Below are 23,400 nucleotides of genomic sequence, written 5' to 3' on the forward strand. Positions count from 1 at the left end.
TTTTCCACACTGTACCTACCACTCTCCACCCCTCTCTTCTCTCCAGGCCAACCCTAATGAGCTCACCAACGGAGTGATCAACTCAGCCTTCATGCTGCTCTTCAAAGACTCCATAAGGCTGTTCGCCGCTTACAATGAAGGGGTCATCAACCTATTGGGTAACACACAGACAAACATTTACATTGGCATATGAACACTCACAGTCCACAGCTAGCAAGCGAACTTCCTGTATGTGTCAAAAATGATGCGGTGTGAGTATATCTACAGTTTGTTTTGTGTACACACATGATCATGTCTGGCAAACATGTAAAGACGAATCCAGCATATGTGCAGGATTTGCATTACACACAGTCTTGCATGCAGAATAGGTTTTGACAAGCTGTCATGTAGCTACTAAGAGCTTCTGTTTGTCTCCGTTCAGTCAGACAGTGATTGTTCCTACCTCCTTTCTCCTTCCTCCTCTCCTATCTTCCTTTCCTTTTGATTTTTAAATATCTCCTTTGTGTTTTTATGCTCCTTCTGCAGAGAAATATTTTGACATGAAGAAGAACCAGTGTAAAGAAGCTCTGGACATCTACAAGAAGTTTCTTTACAGGATGACAAAACTGTCAGAGTTCCTTAAAGTGGCTGAGGTATATTCACCCACACAAACGTACATGAATTTGCGCGCACACACGTCCAGAATGAGATTTTCTATAGCACTTTTTTCTTTGGAAGAGCAACTCTCTCTTTTCCTCATAATTTCTTCCCTGTCTACTGTTCTGACCACGTCCCCTGACCAGTAACAGGTTTTTATAAACAATCAGCAGATATAGTCAAACACCTTTATACTTTAAGTGTATTTTTTAACATAACTACTTCATACTGCCACCGTTTTGCTGATACAGCTACTGTACTGTGTGCAGACAGTGAGTACCTGACCCTCCCTCACTGCCCCACATTTTACACACACAAACCATATATTCAATCACTGGACACTTTTTTAGTTAGCCCTGTACAGTATAATGCAGTCTAATCATTTATGTAAATAGGGTGGCCAAGACAATATAACGCACTACAGTATGTGACCTCAACAGTAAACATATAGTAGGAGTATCACCTTCCAGGCAGTTCAACAGAAACTGATAAATTACAACCTTGTAAAAGTAGATTTCATGGCAGAGCTGCAGCATTGAATTGCATTAGATTGTACAGTTGTACCTAATAAAGTGGCCAGTGAGTGAAAATCCAAACCCAAAATAACCCCAAGATGGAGGATGTGGTTAGGTGCTCCGTTAGCTCCCTCTCCCTCTGCTCCCCACACTCCTCCATCTAATCCTTTCTTCTCCCTCGCTCTTCCCTCTCGCCCCTGACAAAGATGGATACTCGAGTGGCTCTCCTTCGCCCCGTGCCCACAGATCATTCCTTTTTCTTTCTGTCCTCTCTCCTTCCCTCCCTCTTTGTTTCAGCACAGACAAAACAATGCTAATCAGCTGCTGTAACTTCAGAGGAAGCTGCACTGGTGGTTCACTTTCTTTTTATGAATGTACATTTAAATAAATGGCCCCAGTCAAATTGCTTTGTCTTTCATAATTAGGTTTTGAAGAGCATCCTGGACAAAGTGTTTCTTTGACAGATAAAAATTTAAATGATGAGCAAACAAAACAAACGAAACAAAAAGAGATAAATAACAAATAACGAAGAATAATACTTGACACACATTGTAATAAGAACCATATAAAATTCATAAATTGACGTCCTTCTATCAGTAGATTTTAGATTACTTCATACAGCGCTGCTGATAAACAGGCTGTGTATATGTGGCCATTAACTTTTCCACCGCCCACTGTTCTGTGGAACTTTGACCGACTGTGAAAAGTTAAACAAATATGAACATTAAATACAAATTTTGATTCACAGCTTTGTGACATTGTGGCCTTCTGTAGAAATAATGGCGTGTTGTAAAAATAATCCAGGTACAATGCACAGTAGTGCATGTGATGTGGCCATAATATGCTGTGTTCATAACCTTATTGCAGACGGACCAACTAATACAAATACATCCAAATTTTTATTCACTGATTAGCTTGTTTAAGATTCTACAACATCTAATAAACATCAGAGGATTAGTGTAACGTAAAAAGTAACGTCACTGAGAGTATAGGATTTTTAGTTTTTGAGTAGATTTTCACAAAACAAAGTGATGTTAAACACTTCTTCCACTAATTAGGCTCCAGCATTTGAATTGGTGATTAGTTGTTTCACTCTCTGATAGCAAAGTCTGATGCAGTTTCATGCTTTTAATAAACAAAACCTAAACATGTTTCTTAACTTTGATCTACGCTCTTCCCGCTCCTCAACATCTGTTATGACTTCTTTAAAGTGACAGGAACGCACTTTTATCAGCCATTGCTCATATTGGCTGCTGATTAAAGTCTAGAAAGAAAAGAGAGGTCGTGTTGATGATTATTAAAGACTCAAGGACTTGATGTTCTTTATGTGTGTCTTAAAGTAATCAGCATGTTCACACACGTGTTATTTGTCTAAGTTGTAAGTCAGTTAGGTGATGATTACGGTTTAACTGTCTTTTTATAAATGTTTTGTCACATCATCATCCATGAGTCGCTACTCCTGCTCTCCTTCACTGGTCGGACACATTTATCACTGTGGAATCATCATTGTCATTCGCTGTGAGGATTGGATGGTTTATCAGCCAATCCAAATGTCAAACGTTTCCTTGTTTATTTCTGTTGTTGTTTATGTTGACACTGCCACTGCATGAAGTAATGATTCCCTGTTTTGTTCTTTTCTCATCTTTTTTGTTTTCAAATGGACCCTGCCCTTCTCCCTTGTTTTTTTTTTTTTTTTTTCTTCTCCATTTTATCCCACTTACCTTCCTCTCCTTTTTATTTTGTTGATTTGTTTGTTTTATTTGACAACAGCAAATTGGAATAGATCAGGGTGACATCCCAGATCTCTCTCAGGTCAGTGTACATCTCACCTCCCTCTTTCTCTCTTCTACTCCTCTTGACTCTACTATTCTTGTGTTCTCTATCCTTCTCACCTTTTTTTCAACCTTGAGCACCACATGCAGTTTCATTGCTCCCTCTGTGCTTTCATCCATCAACACACACCTTATTTCATCTATACATGCTGCATATACAGGTACAAGTATGCCCCATTTACCATTTCTTCACTCATTTCTCTCCCTTCCACTCTTCACCCACTAATTTTATTTGAAACCACAATCTTGTCCGACCTTATCTTAGTCTAGGCAGCTACCCTCTGGTTTGATTGATTTTGCTTTCCTGCTTTCCTTTTCACTTCTAAATGCTCATTAAAAAGCTACAGATATGTAGAGGTGTGTTACGTCTGCTTAAACATTGTGCCATTATCAGGCTCCATCAACTGGATCTGAAAACCCTAAACAGCTGCAAACCGCAAACGTAGGCTTTGATTTTACAAAAATAATAACTCTAACAGCAAAAGGGTTGATTAATAAGACAGTAACTCAACAGGGAAATGCATTTTCTGTTTTTAATCATCAAAGAGAAGTTTTTTACCTTTTTACCTCAAACATGTCCTGTTTAAATTGCACTGTTTAAAAGGGATTCATATTGTATTTGTAGATTTGTTTGTTTTATCTTCTTTCTAATCATACTTTTAAAGCAAATGCTATATCATTTAATCATAATAATAGTGTTGAAATGATGAGTGGACAAATATATATTCAAGGCCAACATAGTAACAGTAGAGCTGTAACTAATTATAAGTACAACACTCAGTTTGCAAGTTACAGATCTTTACAACTGAGAATCTGGAATCATTGAATTGCTCATTTGATGCTGAATAATATTTTGTCAAAGAATGAAGGGATTAATGAACTAATCAATTCATCTAATTTAGGGTGACACAGATTTTCAACTTGCTCCTGATGGTTCTGCTTTGAGGAGTACATACATGTGTGAATGTTAATAAAAATTCCCTCTACCTTCCCCGTATTAAAATAAACCTCCACTTACATTCACATAACGTCATCTGGAGGAGCAGACTAGATAATATCAGAACTGAAAATCTCCTCCAGATGATGTAATCCAGAGGAGATTTTCAGCCAGAAGCAGAGAGATATGTGGAGACATTGAATACAGAGGTAAATTTAATATTATTCCTAAACATGCGCTCCAAAAAGTTGAAAAAGTCGCCCTTTAAGTGATTTTAGCTCCAGACTTATCAATAGTGGATATAATCATTAGTTACAAGCTCTAATTTAATTTACAGTTCACTAAACTACAGGTAGTTTGGCACATAAACATAAGTTGGCAATGTGGTTTTGGTTCTGCCTCAAGACATCTTTTAAAATTCCTCCCACACAATCTCACAATTGTAAGGTTTTACAGCCCCAGTGAAACGTGACCTCGGTCATGCATTAGTAAAAAATCGTTAGAGTGTAAAGCGGGAAGTTTAACAGCATGTGGATTGATTGTGTGGGTGTCGAACTCATAGTAAAAAGTTTGCGGTTTACTGTCGTCGTTAAATAGACGTTTTTCTTCTCCCTCCTCTGTCGCAGAAAACAAAAGGATCATACATTGTAGGTGGTGGGTTGCATACTGTACTGCTTACCCCCTCCAACCTGCTAAATGCCCTGCATGAACATCATACTTGCTTGTATGTGTGTGTGGGGCCTCAGGTGGCTTGCTTGTAGCTCTCAAACACACAGACACAGACACAAAGCTCTGGCACGACAAGCAAAAGGCCATGAAACCTCATGAATACAAAATGAAGCATCACCCCTCCGACCCACCCTCTTCATCTGCATGAAAGAATCCCTGCGCCCGGTTTCGATTCGCTCATTTAAATTCCATCTCCTCCTTAGATGTTGTTTATTTCATATTTGTCATTCACGACCTGATTGCTTCAACATGCATGGTAGAGGTGCTTTAATAGTGACCGACCCAAGCGTTACCGTGTAATAATGGTAAACGTAAGAGAGGAGAAAGAGGGGCTTCTCTCTCTTCATACTTTCTTATTTTTATGATGAGAATTTGGAGCTTTCACTAAATATCTTTAGATAAGATGTATGGGAGAGGAAGGCAGTCAAAAGATGATGAAACAGACTCCCCACCTCCCCAACATTTGTGTGTGTCAGAGCTAATATTGACTGGGCACTCACAAGGTCTTCTTTTTACCTATTCAAACACACTGACAGTTAAAGATGGTCTCTCTTTCTTCTGCGAGACACTGTTTCTTCAACAGCCAGATGACAGATTGGCAAGAACCCACCATCTAGCCAGCCGCAGAGGACACAGAAGCCAAAACACACTCCCGTGTGTGTGTGTGTGTGTGTGTGTGTGTGTGTGTGTGTGTGTGTGTGTGTGTGTGTGTGTGTGTGTGTGTGTGTGTGTGTGTGTGTGTGTGTGTGTGTGTCACAACTGACGGCGCACGGTGCATTTTTGTGGATGGAGACACAGACATGACATTGCCATATTTTCACAGTGAAAGAATTTCCCTCTCTTAGCCCAGACGAAAGCTGAACTTTTCCTTTTCTCCTGGGTGTTGGGCTGTATAACAGCCACTGATTGTACACTTGATAATGCAGCTGTCTTGCTTGCTTTCACCCACTTGTTTCTTGTGGTTTTTGAGCATTAATGAGCCAGCTAACAAGCACACACAAGATTGTGTTGTGCAACACGAACAGCTGAGGTTGAACTTGAATTGCGTTTTCTCTAGTAACATAGCAACAAGTAACCTGCTCACAAAGTTCTACTCCACAACTGTTGAGCTCGAATTTAATGCTGCTGCTATATTTCATCGCACAACAAAGGACATTTTAGAGACGCTTAGCCTCACTTGATTTTCTGCTGAAGCAATTAAGGAAAGGGTTAAGAGATTAGAACGTAATCTCTGTCCCCAAGTGGAACAAATGTGCAGATATTTGTGTAAACTGGAGGAGAGATATGCTGACAAGTCAGAGGTTCATAGTGCATCCTGACACTTATTGTGCAGCGATGACAGGACCTCGTGGTGCGAGAGACGGTGCAAGATAAGCAAGACAAAGAGGCAAAACACAGCAAAAGGAAATTGAATGAGGGAAAAGAAAGAAATGATCACCCTCTACTCATGTGAAGTTAGGAGAAATGGAGCGACCTCTCCTCTGCTCTCCACCTTTTTCCTTGCTCTTTGTTTTTCACCCCTTCCTTTGTTCTGTCTCTCCTTTGAGTCTCCTGCTAACAGTGTGAGTGTTTGCTGCATGTTGCCATGGCTATTCTTGGAGCCTGATGCACTGTGTTACCTTCCTGTGAGACCAACTAACTCTGGGTGCAGTGAATGTGTGCGTTACTGTATCTGTGGGTGGGTCTTTTTTGTGCACATGACAAAACAGAAAATGACTTGAGTTGAGTGGGATCTCGAGATTTTGTTTTTTCACTTTTCTTATCCTTAATTCTCTCTCAGGCTCCCAGCAGCCTCCTGGAGGCTTTAGAGCAGCACCTGGCCTCTCTGGAGGGCAAGAAGACCAAGGAATTAAATGCAGACACAAGGTGGACATCTTAATTGCCTTCCAGTTACATCAGGTGTTCTAGAAACATCACTCCCAAAACACAAAAAAATCTTATTCCTACATTTGTCTTCTGTCTCGTAGAGCATCTACTCTGTCCAGCGCTGTCTCATCTCTCTCCTCCACCGGCATGTCATTTAGCCGCATGGATGAGAAAGAGAAGCAGCAGGCCTTGGAGGAAGAACAGGCCAGACTGCAGGCTCTCAAGGTAACGGAAGTAATGCTTTTTCAGAATCACCTCTGAATTGGGATCAGACAGGCACCTCTCAATAGCTACAAACGTTCTAAATGTAACTAGAGTTATGAGGAATGCAGTTTTGATTTGGGATACACTGGAAATACAATATTTGTATCTGGATTAATTATTAGTTTGTGTTCGTGCTAACTCCATTGTGGCATTGTGATCAGATTTTAATGTACAAATTATAGTATAAATTGTAAATATAATAACTGTGAATATACTGTGTACTATACTGTACTTACATCACAGATACCCCACCATGGAGTTGATGATCTGATAAGATTTTATGGGGACCTGTCTGCATAAATATGCATATTAACAACTACGTAAACATACTCACCTAAGTTTAATCTGTAGCATGTAAACACATTGGTATAAAAATCTTTAAAACCTAAACTAGCTCTAGCTTGAGCCTCGTAATTGGTTCACTTGTTCCCTTCCTCCTCTCTCCACCACACAATACTCAGCACCTCATGTTGTCGTCATTATGAAAATAAATAAAACTTAATTTCATCTTGATCAAACTAGCAGTGAGAGGTGAATTTAGATGTTTTCCTGAGGATCTGGTCACACTGTACAGTTAGCCTCTGGCAGGCACGAGGAGTGGGTTATGAGTTCATGTCTTTTCTCAGTTGTAGTGTTCAGACCCAGCAATGCTGACTCGAGAGACATCACTTGAGGGAATTTATCAGATTTTGCACAGCTCTCTGTGGAACCATGAAAGACTTTATACATTTTCTTTCCACATTATGCAGTAGTTCTCTCCAAGACCTGTAAACAGACTTTGATGTATAAAATTGAGATGCTGTCCCTTTAGCATATGTTTCTTTAATCAGATAGGCTATCTTAAAGAATTTAATTCACTTCCAGGTTGTTTATCCTTGTGTAGTGTGTTATCTTAGTTTAACTGCATGTCTGTGCAAATATTAATGCCGTGTTTTTTGTTTTTTGTGTTTTTCTTGGGGGGGGGGGGGGGGGGGGGGGCTCTGTGTGTAAGTATACACAGAGAGAGAGAGAGAGCTAGTGGGATTCAAGGTCAAATATACAATTTGTGTCAGACCAATAACACACATTCTGATAATTTAAAAATGTTTTAGGATGGGTGACTTTTGTGTTGGTTTATTTCTTTCTGTTGTCAAGTCACAATGAAGAAGCAACTAGACTGAATACACTACATTCACATGTTGGTTGTACTGTAAACAAGGTTACAAAGAAAGATATGGTAGTTATGAAATTCTGGAAATAAGCTAGTGCAGATGTACAGTATACATTGTATACTGAACGGGAGTCCCGCTTTTGAAGGTTAAGTGTGTACAAACTGGAATTTGGTCTTTTGAACTAAAGACTCCCATCACAAAAACCTGCTCATGGGACAAGTGTAACTGCCGTTATTGCCCTAGATTTAAGACTGCGCTTGCAGTGAAAGAATACATGTCAAATCTGCAGCAACTACAGAACACTTGAGCCCTGACAAATAGTACAAATTGGTAATAAAAAATCTCTATATATATGGCTGTACTTTACTGTGCTATAGAAATGACTGACTGGCTTGTTGTTGATAGATTTGCACAGCATTTTTTGATGTTTGGTGAGATTGAACTCCAGTTGAGGATAAAGGCCAAAAGTCTCAGTGGTGAGCTGAGCAATAGAAAAGTCAAGTGTAAAATGTGTTGACATTTCTTGTTCCAGCCCTGGGAGTCCTGGCTTACAGCAAACTGTAATTGAGTAAGAGCAGTGAAGCTACAAAACAGCCACACTACAGCTCAGTGTGACTTTGTGTGTGTGTGTGCACGCGCATGTTAAGCATGCTCACTGTACAGTACATCCTGGCAGAGAAGATACAGTATGCATCTGACAATGTTTCCAGTATCTCTGAGCTTGGTTGATATATGAAGCATGTGTCTATCCTGGAAGATTAGGTGCAGTATGTGCTGCCAGTGTGTCTCGGTGTGTTTGTTTGTGTGCGCAGCTGATTGGATTTTAGTGTGCTGTTTACTCTGTGCCCTTGGTTGCCCTGTTTCTGCCAAGGTCCACTGATTACCTTTGGGTTTCGTTAGAAAGGAGAGGGACGATAAAGTGTGAGTGAGAACATAACAGAGTAAGAAACAGAATGAGAGGGCTGGGGTTAGCAGGGGTCATTCAAATACTCTAGTCCAGCTGTCTGCGGGCTCTGCTGTCCATATGGACTCGGCACACACATACACTCGCATAGAAAAACACTTACACACCCAGCTACTGTCCAGCTGGGGCTTTAGCCCAAACAATAACAACAGTTCCCATTTGTTCCTTGCTACAGTGTCAGAATATCAATGAAGTGGCTGAAGCTGGTACAGAAGGGGATTCTGTTCAATAATCTACCTAAAGTCCAAATTCTTTTAAAGGCAGAGGAGGCTATAAAGTGAATTGGATCATTTCCATACGTTTGAGTCACCTGTGTGTCCATGTGTAAATAAAATATACAAAGGCATTGAAAGGCAGAGCTTCCATTCCCGGTGTAGCCGTCTATACTACAAATCTACACTTTTGTTGTACAGAAAATTGCTTTCCTTGTCTACCAAACACTACAGAAAACACGATCTGACGAGATAAGACACAAATGCATTGATCCCTGTGGAGAAGTTAGGTCATTGCAGCAGCAAAAGTAATAAGATCCAGCGGGAAATATAGGCAGATGGAATATGAGCATAAGAATAAGCAATAACACAGCGAGAATGATAAAATCAATCAAAAAATACAATAAAAATTTGTATACTTATAACTGGGAACATACAGAAAATGTGCTGGTAGCATGCTAAATAAACTATATTAAGATACAGTATGGATATCTTATAGCGCATGAACTATAGTACATTTTATTTGATTTATAGCTTTAGACTTGCTGTCATTTCACATTAAAACTTGTCATACAGAATCATTTTAAATCACAGAGTCGTAGGAAGTTGTTGACAGTCAGATTTCCCTGCTGTTACCCTCATGCATCAAACTGACCTAGAGGCAAAATGTTCAAATTCATGCAAGAAATGAAAGTCTGGGGGTGGCAGGAAGAACTCAAAATGTGTGGGAACACCTTCAAAGTACTGGACTATGGATCTCGAATCAGAAAGTAAAATAACCTCTGGTAGCTTTACTGTGCTATCCAGTCACCTGACCTGCAGTTTGAACACTAAATACACATAATTTGATAACGTTATTGGTAATCACACAGATATCAGCAGTGTGCAGAGGTACAGTCACCTCAGGCTACATATGTCTTCACTTAAATTGTTTTTCAGTCAACTGAAAACAAAGCAACATTTAAAACCTATTGTTATTTTGCTTTGGACTTTTTAGGTTGTGCTGTTTTTGGTGGAGCTGGGCTTTGCTGATGTTTGTATATCTGTCACCAGAGAACAAAAGTCTGCATTTCAGCTGCACCTGGGTCTCAGCAGGACCAGGTCAAATACAGTTTGAGATAGGCTGGAACATGACAACAAAATTACACTGCCGCAAAAACACAATTGTCACACACACAAAAAAAGTTGTCACCACCTGGATTTAACTAAGCAAATAGTCTACAAGAGCCTCCCACTGGATAATTACTGCATGGATGATTATTTTTTAACTCTAACTGATGCAATGAGTAGCTCCTCATTTCTTAAACAACCATGTCAGAAGACACATCCTGTAATCGTGGAAAATATGTTAATCCGTTTCAGAAGGGTCAAATTATTGGCATGAATCAAGCAAAGAAAACATCTAAGGAGATTGATGAAACTACTAAAACTGGCTTAAGAACTGTTCAATGGAAGAAGGTCATGTGGTCTGATGAGTTCAGATTTACCCTGTTCCAGAGTGATGGGTGCATCAGAGTAAGAAGAGAAGTGAGTGAAGTGATGCACCCATCATGTCTAGTGCCTACTGTACAAGCCTGTGGGGGCAGTGCTATGATCTGGAGTTACTGCAGTTGGTCAGGTCTAGGTTCAGCAACGTTGTGTGTTCAGAGAACAAGGTCAGTTGATAACTGAATATATTGAATGACCAGGTTATTCCATCTATGGATTTTTCTTCACTGATGGCACGGGCATATTCCAAGATCACAATGTCGGGATTCATCAGGCTCAAATTGTGGAAGAGTGGTGCAGAGAGAATGACACATCATTTACATAAACTTCTGGGATGTTAATCTGGGCAGTTAAGTATCAGAAGGGGTTGTTAATCGGTTTCAGTTGCTTTGCCGTTAATGAAATTAACAATAAGTACAATTGTCAGAAGGTTTGCTGTGTCTCTCAGCACAGTCTCAAGAGCATAGAGAAGATTTCAGGAGACAGTCACTCTAGAAGAGCTGAACAGGGTCATAGAAAGTCCTTAACCCATCAACAGGACTGGTATCTGCTCCTTTGTGCAAGGAGGAACAAGATGAGCACTGTCAGAGCCCTACAAAATGACCTCCAGCAGGCCACTGGTGTGAATATCTCTAACCAAACAATCAGAAACAAACTTCATAAGGGGGGCCGTGCACAGAGCTTGGCACCATGGAGCTCGATTAGCATTCGCCATAGAAAACTAGAATTGGCAGGTCTGCCACTGGGCCCCTGTTCTTTTCACAGATGACAGAAGTTTCACCCCGAACATGGGTGACAGACATGGAAGGTCTGGAGAAGCCGTGGAGAGCGTAATGCTGCCTGTTACATCACTTAGCATGACTGGTTTGGTGGTAGGTCAGTGATGATATCCAAAGAGGGACGCAAAGACCTCTACAGGCCAGACAACAGTGCCATTAGGTATCGGGATGATATCTTTGGACCTACTGTCAGACCCTACACTGTTGCAGTGGGTCTTTGGTTGCTCCTTGTGACAACAATACCCGGCATAATCTCGACATTGTCAGAAATGCATACAAGCATGTGGGGGCCATACAAAGTACTGAGTAGCATTTTGAGTTGCTCGAATGAAATTTCAGTAAAATGGACTAACCTGATGCATAATCTTTTCACTTTTAAGGGTGTATTTGAATTCAGCCCTTTGTAGGTTCATAATTTTAATTTCCATCAAACGAAGTGGCATCTTTTCGTTCCTAACACATCACACAGTCAATATTAGTATAAATATGTGTGTGTGTATGTATGTGTGTGTAGATAGATAGATAGATAGATAGAAATTTATGTCACTAGAAACCAATATAATGAGCTTTTGTATTATTTAAGCTAATTGTCTAGTTATATTGTTGTTTCTGAATTCCAGACCACCAGGCAGCATTGGCAGGAGAAACCAGGCAATAAACCAGCACTGGAAATTCTGCTGGACTAATGCCTAGCATTTAGTCTTTAAATCTAAAGCCAGAACTAACTGAATATCATCTGCACACAAAATTTTAACTTCCCTATTTATCTTTTTACTCATAATGACTTGACATTGGGCATTTTTTTTTAAGATGAGATGCTTGACAAGGATCTCTAAACAACACGATTTAAAAAGGAGAGATATGCACTGATTTTGGGAGGACAGCTGGTGTTAGAACACATTGTATTTAGTTGTTTTCTCTGTGCATTTTCTCTTTCTTTTGTGTATTTATCTTAACTTTGTGCACACTTTAAAGCATCTATGTTTGTGAGAGAACATTAATTTGTCTTTCAGGATTTGGGTGTATAAAACACAACTTTCATTAATTTTCCTTATCCTAATCACATTGTGGTATTTTTCCTGTGTGCGTGCTTGTGTCTTCCAGGACCAGCGCCTGAAGGAGATCAGCATGCAGTCTCCACCCTCTGCCTCCCCCAGCAGCCAGTCAATAGGCAGTGCCAACAACAACCACATCACACAAACCCCCGAGTTGTTCAGCTCCACGCTGTCTGCCAACAGGTGCACACACACTCATATGGGTGAACTCAAAGATTTGACTTCATGTTCATTCATATACCTACTGTTTTTAAAAATGACACTTAAAAAAGAGTCAAATGTTTCAGAAATGTGCTCCAAAACTAATCACAATGTGGAGAAATGCTGTCAAAGGCTTCTGTAAACAGCATTCATTGCAGAGAGGTTTGCTTTTAAATTTATTTAGTGAGGCTCACCCTTCTAACCAATCAGAGTTGTATCTTGTATTGCAGTTTCAGAACAGCTACCTTAAGCACTAAGCAGAGTGTAGAGGAACAGAAAGAAGGAAAACTGGGTAGAGCAGAGCAAAGAGATTTTGAGTCTCATGCCAGCACAATGTAATTCTGTATATTGTTTGTGACCTGACTCCACCTGACTCCTGTCTTGGGCAAGACACTGAACCCCCCTAAATGTCCACAAAACACCAGCTACTGAGGTTACACAAGTCGGCGTACTCTGGGTGGTGGTCCTAAGCCTGGTGCAAAATTGGGGAGGGTTGTGCCAAGAGGGGCATCTGGCATAAAACCTGTGCCAATTCTATGTGTTGGCCATGCTATGGTCTGCCGTGCAATGCTCAAAATCTAAGCTGAAAAAACACTTGGTGAGCCTTCAAGTGGCCAAAAATCAGTGAGTGCAGGTGAAAGTTCTCTAAATATGTAACAGTGAATGAGTACTGACATTTATTTGACAGTAGATATAGAAGATACAAGACTGCAATTACTGTGTCCTGACATATAATTAAACATGTCAAGTAAATCACAATAAAGGTGAAAGCTTATTTCCACTGTGGTCCTTATTAAAATAGGGACAGATGACAGCTCTTAAAGCCCTGTAAGAATGATTAAAATATGCAAAACAGTACAAAGTAATAAACAAAATAAACTTATGAGTGACAATTATTTAACAAGCTATCACTTTTTAAATGTACTGTATGTAAAATCTTGTCAGCCCCAACAAAGTGAATCTGTGGATGTCATCGATGACAGACTCCATCTGTAATAGAGTAACAGGAAGACTATTTATTCTTGAGAATCAGATCAGAATTTATATTCAACATGCACACACCGTAACACGCTCTGAATTTACTGCTCCTAACTGTTTTATTGCACCGTGGAAGTCTTTACAACCCTTTAGAGAACAAGGATTGATCACTATCTGTGACAAAAGAACTTTTTTTATTGGTGGATTTTGGTCTTTATGTGTGATTGATTAAATATTAATGCTCTGTTTTCATCTTTCTATATCTCTCTGTTCTCCTTCTTTTCATCTCTCCCTGACTTACTCGCTTGATTTCTTTTTGCCTTTCTTTTCATTACTCTGTACTTACCTCTTTCTCATTATTCCCCTCTCTCTCTCTCTCTCTTTCCCATCGCCCTCCCCCACCACTCTTTTGCAGTGTGCCCAATCTGAACAGTGACCTGTTTGATCTTCAGCCGGCCTTCATCCCCACTGTGCAGAGCACTCCTTCCATCTCCACTGCCAACAGTGCCTGGGGAGGTACGCTACCTACACACATACACACATCATACACTTGCACGAACACACTCTTCCATTTATATATATGAAGGCAGCAGCAGGTACACAGAGATGTGAAGAAGACACGTACCTTCAAATACACACAAATGAATTTATTTCTGAAATATTCCCTCTGGCCAGTCATTCACCTGTCTGCCCGTCCATCTGTCAGACCATTTGTCTTTTTATGAAAACCATCCATCCATCCACCATCATTCAATCTCTTTTCTTTATAAACTAATGTTGCATGACCCAGCTGGTGACTTGTGAAGAGACACTGTTAAAGAAGTTTTGAGTGCAGGTGTTTCCATTGTAAAGTCTCCCAGTATTTTGTTATACTATATGTTATAAATATTGTTACCACCTGTTCACACGCTGAGCAGCTCAGAAAACCAGTAAAGGAAATACCAACTGAGATTCAGCCGCCCTTTCCTCGTTTTCTTATTTGTCAGCATAGAAAATGTGGCTGTGGCAGAAATTCTGGGTGACAATAGTCATAGTAGCATAGTAGCGTTGCTGTACTGTATATCAGCCCTCTGCTTCGGGAATAAGTTGACATTTCAGCCCACAATCTGCTATCTCAAATCAAGAAAAAACACAATATGTATCTGGAAATACTGTTAGCACAAATTATTAGGGGCTGTACGACAGACAATTTATTACTTAAGCTATTTATAGAGTTTGGACAAAGTTCAGAATCAGAACTACATTTAAATTTAGACATCAGCACTTCATGCTATCAATGGTTTTCACACAGGTGGAGCTGAGATAACTCTCCCACTGTGCTCCCATCTAATATAACACGAGGGATGCTTTGGGAAACATCCAGGGCTGTATATGTACAATTACAATATCAGTACTGTAGATGACATGTTTTTGCCTGTTAAAAGAAATAACAAGCTCCAGTAAGTTAGCTTAGCATTAAGAATTAAGCAAGGCAGACAGCTCGCCTCACTCTGTGAATTGACCTAGTGGCACCTCAAACTCAATAATCAGCATGTTGAACATTTGTTTATCCTCCGCTTTGTATCAAATAGTTATTTGCCATTTTACAGTAGGATTATTTGTTGGACTGTTGATGTCTTCACACTTAATATTTTGTACACATTGAACAAACAAGACAAATTACAATAATTAAAGGCTCTACGTTTTGAGATTGTTGATTATGGTTACTGGATTGTATTAAGTTTGGACAAAGCCTTGTTGTTTACCCTGGTTTCTGGTCTATGTGTTAAGACTGAAGCATCATACTAAATGAGAGTGGCTTTGATGTTCTCTCTAATTCAGTTAAAGCATGTTTCACCAGTAATGTACTTATTAAAACTCATTTTGTGCCATACATTATCAATAATAAGTTCCCTTAAGTTTTACTAAATAAGAAAAAGGATGAGAAACATGGTATATAGACTATTTTGTACCATGTTTAATCTCTGTCAAATTGACATTGCCTTTATTAAACAGCACAGTGTTTCCTGAAAAGTTAATTGAAACACAGACATTGTGTTTATTAATAGTTACTGTGGTTAACCATCTCCTAGGAATTGTGTTTATTCTTGTTTTGTGGATCCCACAAAGACAGTCTGTCTCTCTGAGGTTTCAAACCCTAATCCCCAACAGTGATGTGGATGAAGACAAAAAACAAAAGGTACATCAGTGGATTTCCTCGTGCACAGGCTTAACTCTCCTCTGAAAGCCCAGAATCCCAAGTTACTAAGCAACAACAATGGCAGCACACCGAGGACTGAAACGTCCATGTTTCTAATCTAATGGGATTAGTTTAGCAGGAGGTGTTGGGATCCTCACAGGAGCAGAGAGAATCTACAGTCTACATCCTAATTTCTTTTTATATATCCTAACTTATTTTGTTTGTATAGCATGTCCAGCTGTGAACTTGTGTTTGAAGTATAAACGGGGCTTTAATCAGTCATATTTAACTGCATCCCTCAGGATTGGAGAGCCAGCCTCTGCAGCAGACCGTCCCAGCCATGACAGTAGATTTCGATGCAGTGTTTGGGAGTAAGGCCACGCCCAGTAACAACGGTCCACAGCCTGCAGCCGGTAAAGCCCGCTCTGTCTGACTGTCCAGACAGAGACAGACTGAAAACTTAAACCTTCTGACCTCACTGGCAGCACAAGCGTAGCATTCAACTAGCCTTCTGACTAGTTCCAGCAGCATCCGTATCTTTCTAGCTTTGTCACATAGTCTGTTGTTTGAGCTCTTATAGAGTCTCTTATGATAGTAACCCTAACTCTACAACACAAGTTCCAAACCCAGAGAAGAGAGGATTAGTTCACTTCAAATTCACTATGATTTTTTGAGATTGCACCATAAGTTTACTGATCCCAGTCCAGGTTTGACTTAGTAACTCACCCTTTCTTTCAGGGTTCCTACACTAGTCTTTGCCCATAAATGTTTTTACTGACGATAAACACAGAAATGTATTAATTAATTTAATTAATGTATGTATTTTTAAAGTTGGATCAGTATTTACTGATTATTAATTTGCAAAAAAGAAGAAGAATCATCTCTAAGTCCTGAATGGACAGTGTGTAGGAACCCAGTTTCCAACTACTACATCCTCTCTTGTTGTGGTTTCCTGCCTGTTATGGTAACAGCTTTCAAATGATGGTTCTTAAGTGTTGCAGGTCTGAGACTTTGGCTCTGAGCCCTCTTATTAGCTCACTATCTTTTAACCTCTCAGCAACTGACACAATCAATCTCTGGGCTTCTCAACCCTTTCGGGTCCCAAGACGCTCCTGCAGAGCATATAATTTTAAGGCACAGCGAGTTATCGACAGCTCTAAATAAGGCGCAGCAGATAAGAGCTAGTACCTGCAGAGGTCATCTCAAGACTATTTTCATCATAGAGGTTGAATGAGTGTTCAAAAAGAGATGCAGGTTTAAACGTACAGTGTTCAGAGGAGGTGCGCTGCAAGATTTTCAGTGGAGATGCTTATTGAAAAAATAGCATTGTCTGTCGTGATAGTGTCCTGTTTTCTAATCTTCAAATGTGTTAATAATAATCTCTTAATTTTTCTGATCGATCAACAATGACGTGTTCCACATTTGTTGTCCAAAGTGAGGTCTCATTTCTCCATCCAGAGCTCTTGTCTTTATCTAGCTGAGCGTATTCACTGCGACAGCGCCCATCAATCAACATTACTGGAAATTTGCCAGGATTAATCAGCCAGCTGTTTCACACCAGCAGTTGCTGCTCAGACTTGTTACTGTGACACGAGCGAAACAGGATTATCATGCAGAGCTAGTGTAGATCACTCATCATAAATCTGAAGGTATCTCTTTAATTATCTGGCAGACAGTGCATATTTTTATATGTCATTGCCGTATAATTGTGTCATTATTAGGGCTATTGGTTGCATTTGCACAGCTGCAACAGTACTTCTCCCAACACTTGATCAGTGTAAATCAGTTTGTGTTGTACACCAGTAAATATTTAAGGAGTCCAGGTGCAGCCACTGATTTCTCTCTTCCTCTAATCTTGTTTAACCCCGTCAGTCTCTTCTGTTCGGCTCAGAAGTAACAGTTGGAGGCTTGTGACTCCAGCGTGCAGCTTGGTTCTGGCTTTGGACAGACTGACTTCTTGCTATTAATAGAGCCTGTGTTGAAGCTGCCACTACTAACTACTAACACACCATCTGGACAACTGGCAGCATCTCACAAAAATCCCTGTGCTACTGTATGTCTCTGTTTCCTCCTGCGCGCGCCCATGCATTGTCTGCGTATCTTTACGCGTCCACACGTGTCTGTACATTTGTTGGCGTTTGTAACCGTGTGTGGATCCACGTCTTCCCCTGCTCACATGTCGTCTGTCATTGTGCTCTGTCCCATCTGTCTGCTTCTGTTCGTCTGTTTTGTTTTGTTGTCGTTCACGCCGTTCCCACCCTTCTCCCTCCCTCCCCTCCCTCCATTTATTTCATCTCTCGCTCTCTGTCTTTGCCTCGCCGTCTCCCCATCACACTTCACAAGGCAAGAATCACCCAGGCAACTCCTTTCCATCTGTTCTCCTCCTCCTGTTTTCTCTCCCTCGTCATATTCACAATTCAGTCATTTTTTTCCTGTCCTCAGTGTCCTCCACAAAGTCTGTCTTCATAATCTGATTTTCTTGTCCAAAACTCACACTTTACACACACTTACTGTATTTATGCTTTTCAGAGGTGGAGGCGTTGTTGCTCAGTTGAAGGGCAATGAACAGTTCATATCTGTGTTACCAAAGCTTACGCATTCTTTCGTGATGTGTTACAATGTACTCTTGCTTTCTCTGCATTCATATCTTTTCTCTGCCGTGTTTTTTGACAGCTCTTGCCATCGTTTCTCTACACAGGTTCAGGGATTTAATTCTACTTCAGTTTTCAGATGTATCTGAAGCTAACAGATCTTTCTCTTAATGTGTCAGCTGCATCTCTTATATCACCAGGGGAAGCAATCCTTATGTTTTAGATGGTTTGCAAATCAGGGTTGAGAATCTTGGATATGCAAATTCCATTCATTTTAATGGGCAGTTAAAGCTTTTCTCACTTTGATGTCTCTGCTCAAATCATTATCATTTTCATTTTTGTCGTTGTTCTCTATGTTTCTCCACTTGACTTATTATCTCTTATGCGTAAATCATCTGATCTTCTTCTTGATGCAAGGGTAACTAGCTCTACACTGCAATGCAAGAGCTGTTTTGCTTTATTTCTTTTACATTAACCCTTTATTGGTGAGGATGCTCACCTATAACAGCAACCTCTTAACTTTTGCTTCACACTGTGAGCATAATAATGTGTATGTGGCCATCACATTCAGAGGACCTATTTTTACCAGGTTATTTCTTTTGAATGAGTCACCTGCAAATATTTAAAAGGTCAGTCTGAGGCAGTTTTCAACCAAATTGCACATGCAGCTAATGTTACAGTAGCTTAATCAGCAAACTGGTTAGATGTGATAAAGACTGATGGCAGCAGCCGTCATTTCGGCCATTAACATCTGTAGTTGCTTGCTAGAAATGAGAAGCCTGCCTTTTCTCCCTTTATGTGAATTTCACATTTCAAAAAACTTGAAGTGGAATATAATTCTGTTAACTTTAAATACTGCATATGTGCAGATGTAGCATCGATACGTTTGTGAGTGGCCAGGTAAACCACCATTGTTGCATTTTGTACTTCTGAAAAGCGCGTTAGAGGATCCAACCATTGAAAATCTTAAGATCTTTAGATTTAGTAGTAATTCGCCATCCCAGTGTTTTGCAGTTGATCCCCTGATACAGATTTCCCTCTTTTCTTCCCTTTGATCTCAAACTGGCTGCCTGTCAAATCCATTGCTAAAACACCTGAGTTAACACTTAAAGCATTATCTTCCCGGTTTGATACGACGCTCAGTGCTCTCTTCATCACCTCCTTCTCTTGAATCCTTCCTCCCCTTTTTCTTTTTCTTCTTCTTCTCACGCCCCTGTGCATGATACTGAGAGGGCTCGTTTACCAGCCCCCCCGCGTTTCTTCCTTCCTTTCGTCTCTCCTTTATCTCTGCCTCTCTTCTTTCGCTCTCTTGGTTCTACTTAATTCACTGAGCTCTACTGACACGGTGGTTTAACAAAAAATTACCCACGTTGCCAAAGTGTTTTATCACAGTGACAACAATAATGGAAATGCCGACAACAAGAGAGAAATTGGAGTCAAGAGAATTTAAAGATAGTGGGTATAACTGTGTTTCTATTCTCATTGACTCCATTCTCTTTCTTACTCTCTTCATTTCCCATCTTTTCTCTTTTCCTGTATTTCCCACACTTCTTTCTGTCTGTGTATGTTTCCCCTCCTCTCCCTTTTTTTTCCCCTATCTGCTATGCTAGCAGGAAAAGCGTTTTCTGAATCTCTTGTGTCAGCACCGCTGTCAGACCTACACGCCGCTTCCTAACTAAATATTATTCCTCCCTCTTTTTTTCACCATCAGTTGCCTCTTGTTCCCCCCCTCTGTTTCTCCTCCTCTGTGTTTTGCAGACACACTGTACATTTACAGCAGTTGTCTTGGTTGGTTTTATTTCATTTCTCTCTAGCTTCGTATTGTCGTCTTGTTCTTGTTGTTGATTTATTTCTGCTTCCTGTCTGCAGGTATTGATTTATTTATTTATTTTTTTTAACCCTCAAGGGCTCTGGGCAGCTATAATGCAAAGTGCATGGGCTAAATGTCCACCCATACATACAATTATGTAAAAATCTACAAATTATCACAAGGTTGTCTTCATTTTAGCTTTCACTGTGCCTTCATATGACTTGGTAGCCATGTTGACCATTTATTCCACACGTGTTACACCCATACACACAGTCACACCTTCAGGTTTCTACCAGCAGAGTAATACTGAACCATTAGCTGAATGAGTGCTGGCATGGAAAGTTGTTAACACAGCCACTTACACACACTCACACGCATGCACGCCAACACAGGAAATTACATTTTCTCCTACAGGCCATGAACAAACACCATCCCACTTCCACATAAACACACACATACCTGTTCAAAACTAATCACTGTTCAGAGTCAGGGAGTGTGCAGCAATGGACAGATACATCAGTCATCCGGAACAACTGCTGCAAGCTACTGAGTCAGGGATTAGAGGCTTGCTGCTGAGAAAATGAGGCTGCTGTATGACAGTAAAAAATAACAGTCTGGATAGAGTATAGATAGAATAGACGTGCTTTAAACAGGAATATCTGTACTGTATGTACAAGACAGTATTAAAAATAGGTCAGGAAGAATTCAATTAACAGCAAGGCTTCCGGTGAGGAGATTGAGGTTCACATTAAGACGCTCAGCAACACTCTCGGATCAAAACAGTCCAGCTCTGCTTCATTAAAGCGGAGAAGTGTGTGTGTGTGTGGATGTTTTTGAAAAGTTGGGAAATTAGGCCGAATGTTGAGTCGACGCTCATTAGATTCAGGTTCAAATACAAGTTTCCTAAATTTCAGTTGTTTTTGTTTTGTTTGTCCGTCTTTTTGTGTGTGTGTGTGTGTGTGTGTGTGTGTGTGTATTTCTAAAACCCTGCCGAGCTTAATTTGCGGTTAAAACAGATGAACTAAAACCAGGATGTGCTCAGCGCTAATAATGTGTTTTAGGCAGACATTTAAACGAGATGACAGACTGCATGAACCTGACCTAATTTAACCTGTAGCAGCACAATCTGTTGCTGGCTAATGAAATGCGGCTCACCATTGAAAGTGTTGCCTGGTTAGTGCTGTAGCTGGTAAGCTAGCTAAAGTTTGCACGTTACATAACAGCAGGCAAGCCTCATATTATCTGTTGTCCTAGTAGTTTGGAAAGACAAAAGTACTTCCTGAGTATCTGTCTTGCTACAGCTCCATGTGCACGGCTTTAACTAGGAGACATGCAAAGCTTGATAGCTGCCGTCATGGGAAAGCAGACATCAAATGGTCAAAGCTGTTTTTTGTTTTCAGTAATTAACTTTTTTATTTATTCAGCATACTCTTCACTGCATATTGAATCAGATTTCCTTGTACTTTCTCTACAGTGTGCATGTCTGTATAATGTACTAACGTGTTCGTGTTCATTTCTGTCTTTATGGTTTCCTTATTGTGTCAGCTTTTTATTTACATATAGGAGTTCATTTCCCCTTCAGGTTTCGATGCTCTGGGAGACCTGTTGAAGCCTACAGTTCCCACACACACCGCACCACCTCCTCACCCACAAATGGCCATCCATCCTGGAGGAAAGCTGCTAGCCAACGACCTCGACTCGTCTCTGGCCAACCTCGTGGGCAGTGAGTGTCGAGACGCACAGTGCACTGCTGAACGTGTCAGCGAAAGGAAAAGAATCACTCGAGGCGTAATCGGTTTCTGTTGAAGTGTTGCAGCATCTGCAAAGCAGTATTTTACTTACTGGTAGAACATTTATGTAATCTAAGTCGAGAAAGCGTTGAGCGTGTGTGTTTAAGCAATTAGGGCCATAATTAGTTTGTAATCATTCATGTTGATTGAGCATCTTGATGAGAAACGTTTTTACGCTTCCTCTCGTAGACTGTTTTTATTAAAAGCAACTAAATATTAAAAGCTAAGACAGCTAAGATAAAGTAAAACCTGAGAGAAAAACAGAATTCAAGGCTTTCATTTTCTCTCTTCAATCTATAATAACTCAATTTCTTTTTCTATCCCCCTTCAGATCTGCAGTTTGGTGGGACCCCAGCCAAGAAGTAAGTGTCTTCAGTTATGCTTGTAGACCAGTATGGAAGATTTATTTACTGACAAAACAAATTGTCTGTCATACATTCTGCCACCTAAACATCACAACACTTAAAGTGATTATGTATTTCAGTATTAACTTGTTTTATGTGCTTGCCCAGGCTGAGCAGGTGAAAATGCAGCTCTCACGTTGTGCTTGTTTCATTGCTGTGCTCACTGCTCTCCAGGCCAGAAATGCAGTGGAACCAGCCAGGAGAGAAGAAGCTGACTGGTGGCCAGAACTGGCAGAATAAGACCATGTCAACCACACAGTGGAGCCCTGCACCTATGGCCCCACAGCCCATGCCTGTGCCACATGTGGTAAGCAGGCACACAAACACTCATGTGCAACTTGAGAATTTGCACTAAAATCATCCATCAAAGGTGTCTGCAAGTACTTAACAACTGGGCTATTACATGGAGTTAGTTTTTTTTGCCGTCATTCCTATTTGTGGAACTAATTTTGTACTCACCAAGCTAATAGCTGAGTTCTGGGAAAACATGTTTTCTTCCAGATTTTGGGAATGAAAGCCAAAACTATGACAATGAGACCCATGTTCTTATAAACCTGAATCGGCCTCTCTACATCCCGTAAAAGCCTTTTAGATTCTAGCACTTAGTAGAAAAAAACCCTGTACGATTTCAACTTCTCCTTCAGAGATGTGTAATGCATTGTACTCAAGTAATAAGATATCACTTTGGGAAATATGACTCTTTCTTACTTAAGAAGAGTTAATTGAGATGATCAACCAAACGTCATATGTGTTATGTGTGTAAAAACAGGTTAAACTATCAGTCTACATTTAAAGATAAAGCTTACTAATTAATTTGTGTTGTAGCTTGTTTTGTTAATCCGCTCAAAAAACAAAGAATAAGAACGTAGTTTTGATGAAAGACAGGTAAACATGAAAACAGCTATTCTCTCTCTGTCTCTAACAAAATCCACCCACTGCATACTAAAGTGCATATTTCTCATCTAACTCTTCACCAGAAAGTGAACACAGTAAACACATTTTCCAAAATGTCAAACTAT

General features: G+C 40.2%; 1 protein-coding gene across 1 annotated transcript in view; it reads left to right on the forward strand.

Moving 5' to 3' along the window:
• Positions 1–23,400, forward strand: part of si:ch211-200p22.4 (phosphatidylinositol-binding clathrin assembly protein) — a 72,853-nt gene that overhangs the window by 37,156 nt on the left and 12,297 nt on the right. Inside the window, exons 6-16 of the mRNA XM_026353048.1 lie at positions 47–158; positions 526–632; positions 2,922–2,963; positions 6,430–6,515; positions 6,617–6,740; positions 12,478–12,611; positions 14,023–14,123; positions 16,089–16,199; positions 21,770–21,910; positions 22,309–22,339; positions 22,556–22,688. Coding sequence (XP_026208833.1) covers positions 47–158; positions 526–632; positions 2,922–2,963; positions 6,430–6,515; positions 6,617–6,740; positions 12,478–12,611; positions 14,023–14,123; positions 16,089–16,199; positions 21,770–21,910; positions 22,309–22,339; positions 22,556–22,688 — 1,122 coding nt within the window. The remainder of the gene's footprint in view (positions 1–46; positions 159–525; positions 633–2,921; positions 2,964–6,429; positions 6,516–6,616; positions 6,741–12,477; positions 12,612–14,022; positions 14,124–16,088; positions 16,200–21,769; positions 21,911–22,308; positions 22,340–22,555; positions 22,689–23,400) is intronic.

This window comes from Anabas testudineus, chromosome 18 (genome assembly GCF_900324465.2).
Source record: "Anabas testudineus chromosome 18, fAnaTes1.2, whole genome shotgun sequence".
Taxonomy (NCBI): Eukaryota; Metazoa; Chordata; class Actinopteri; order Anabantiformes; family Anabantidae; genus Anabas; species Anabas testudineus.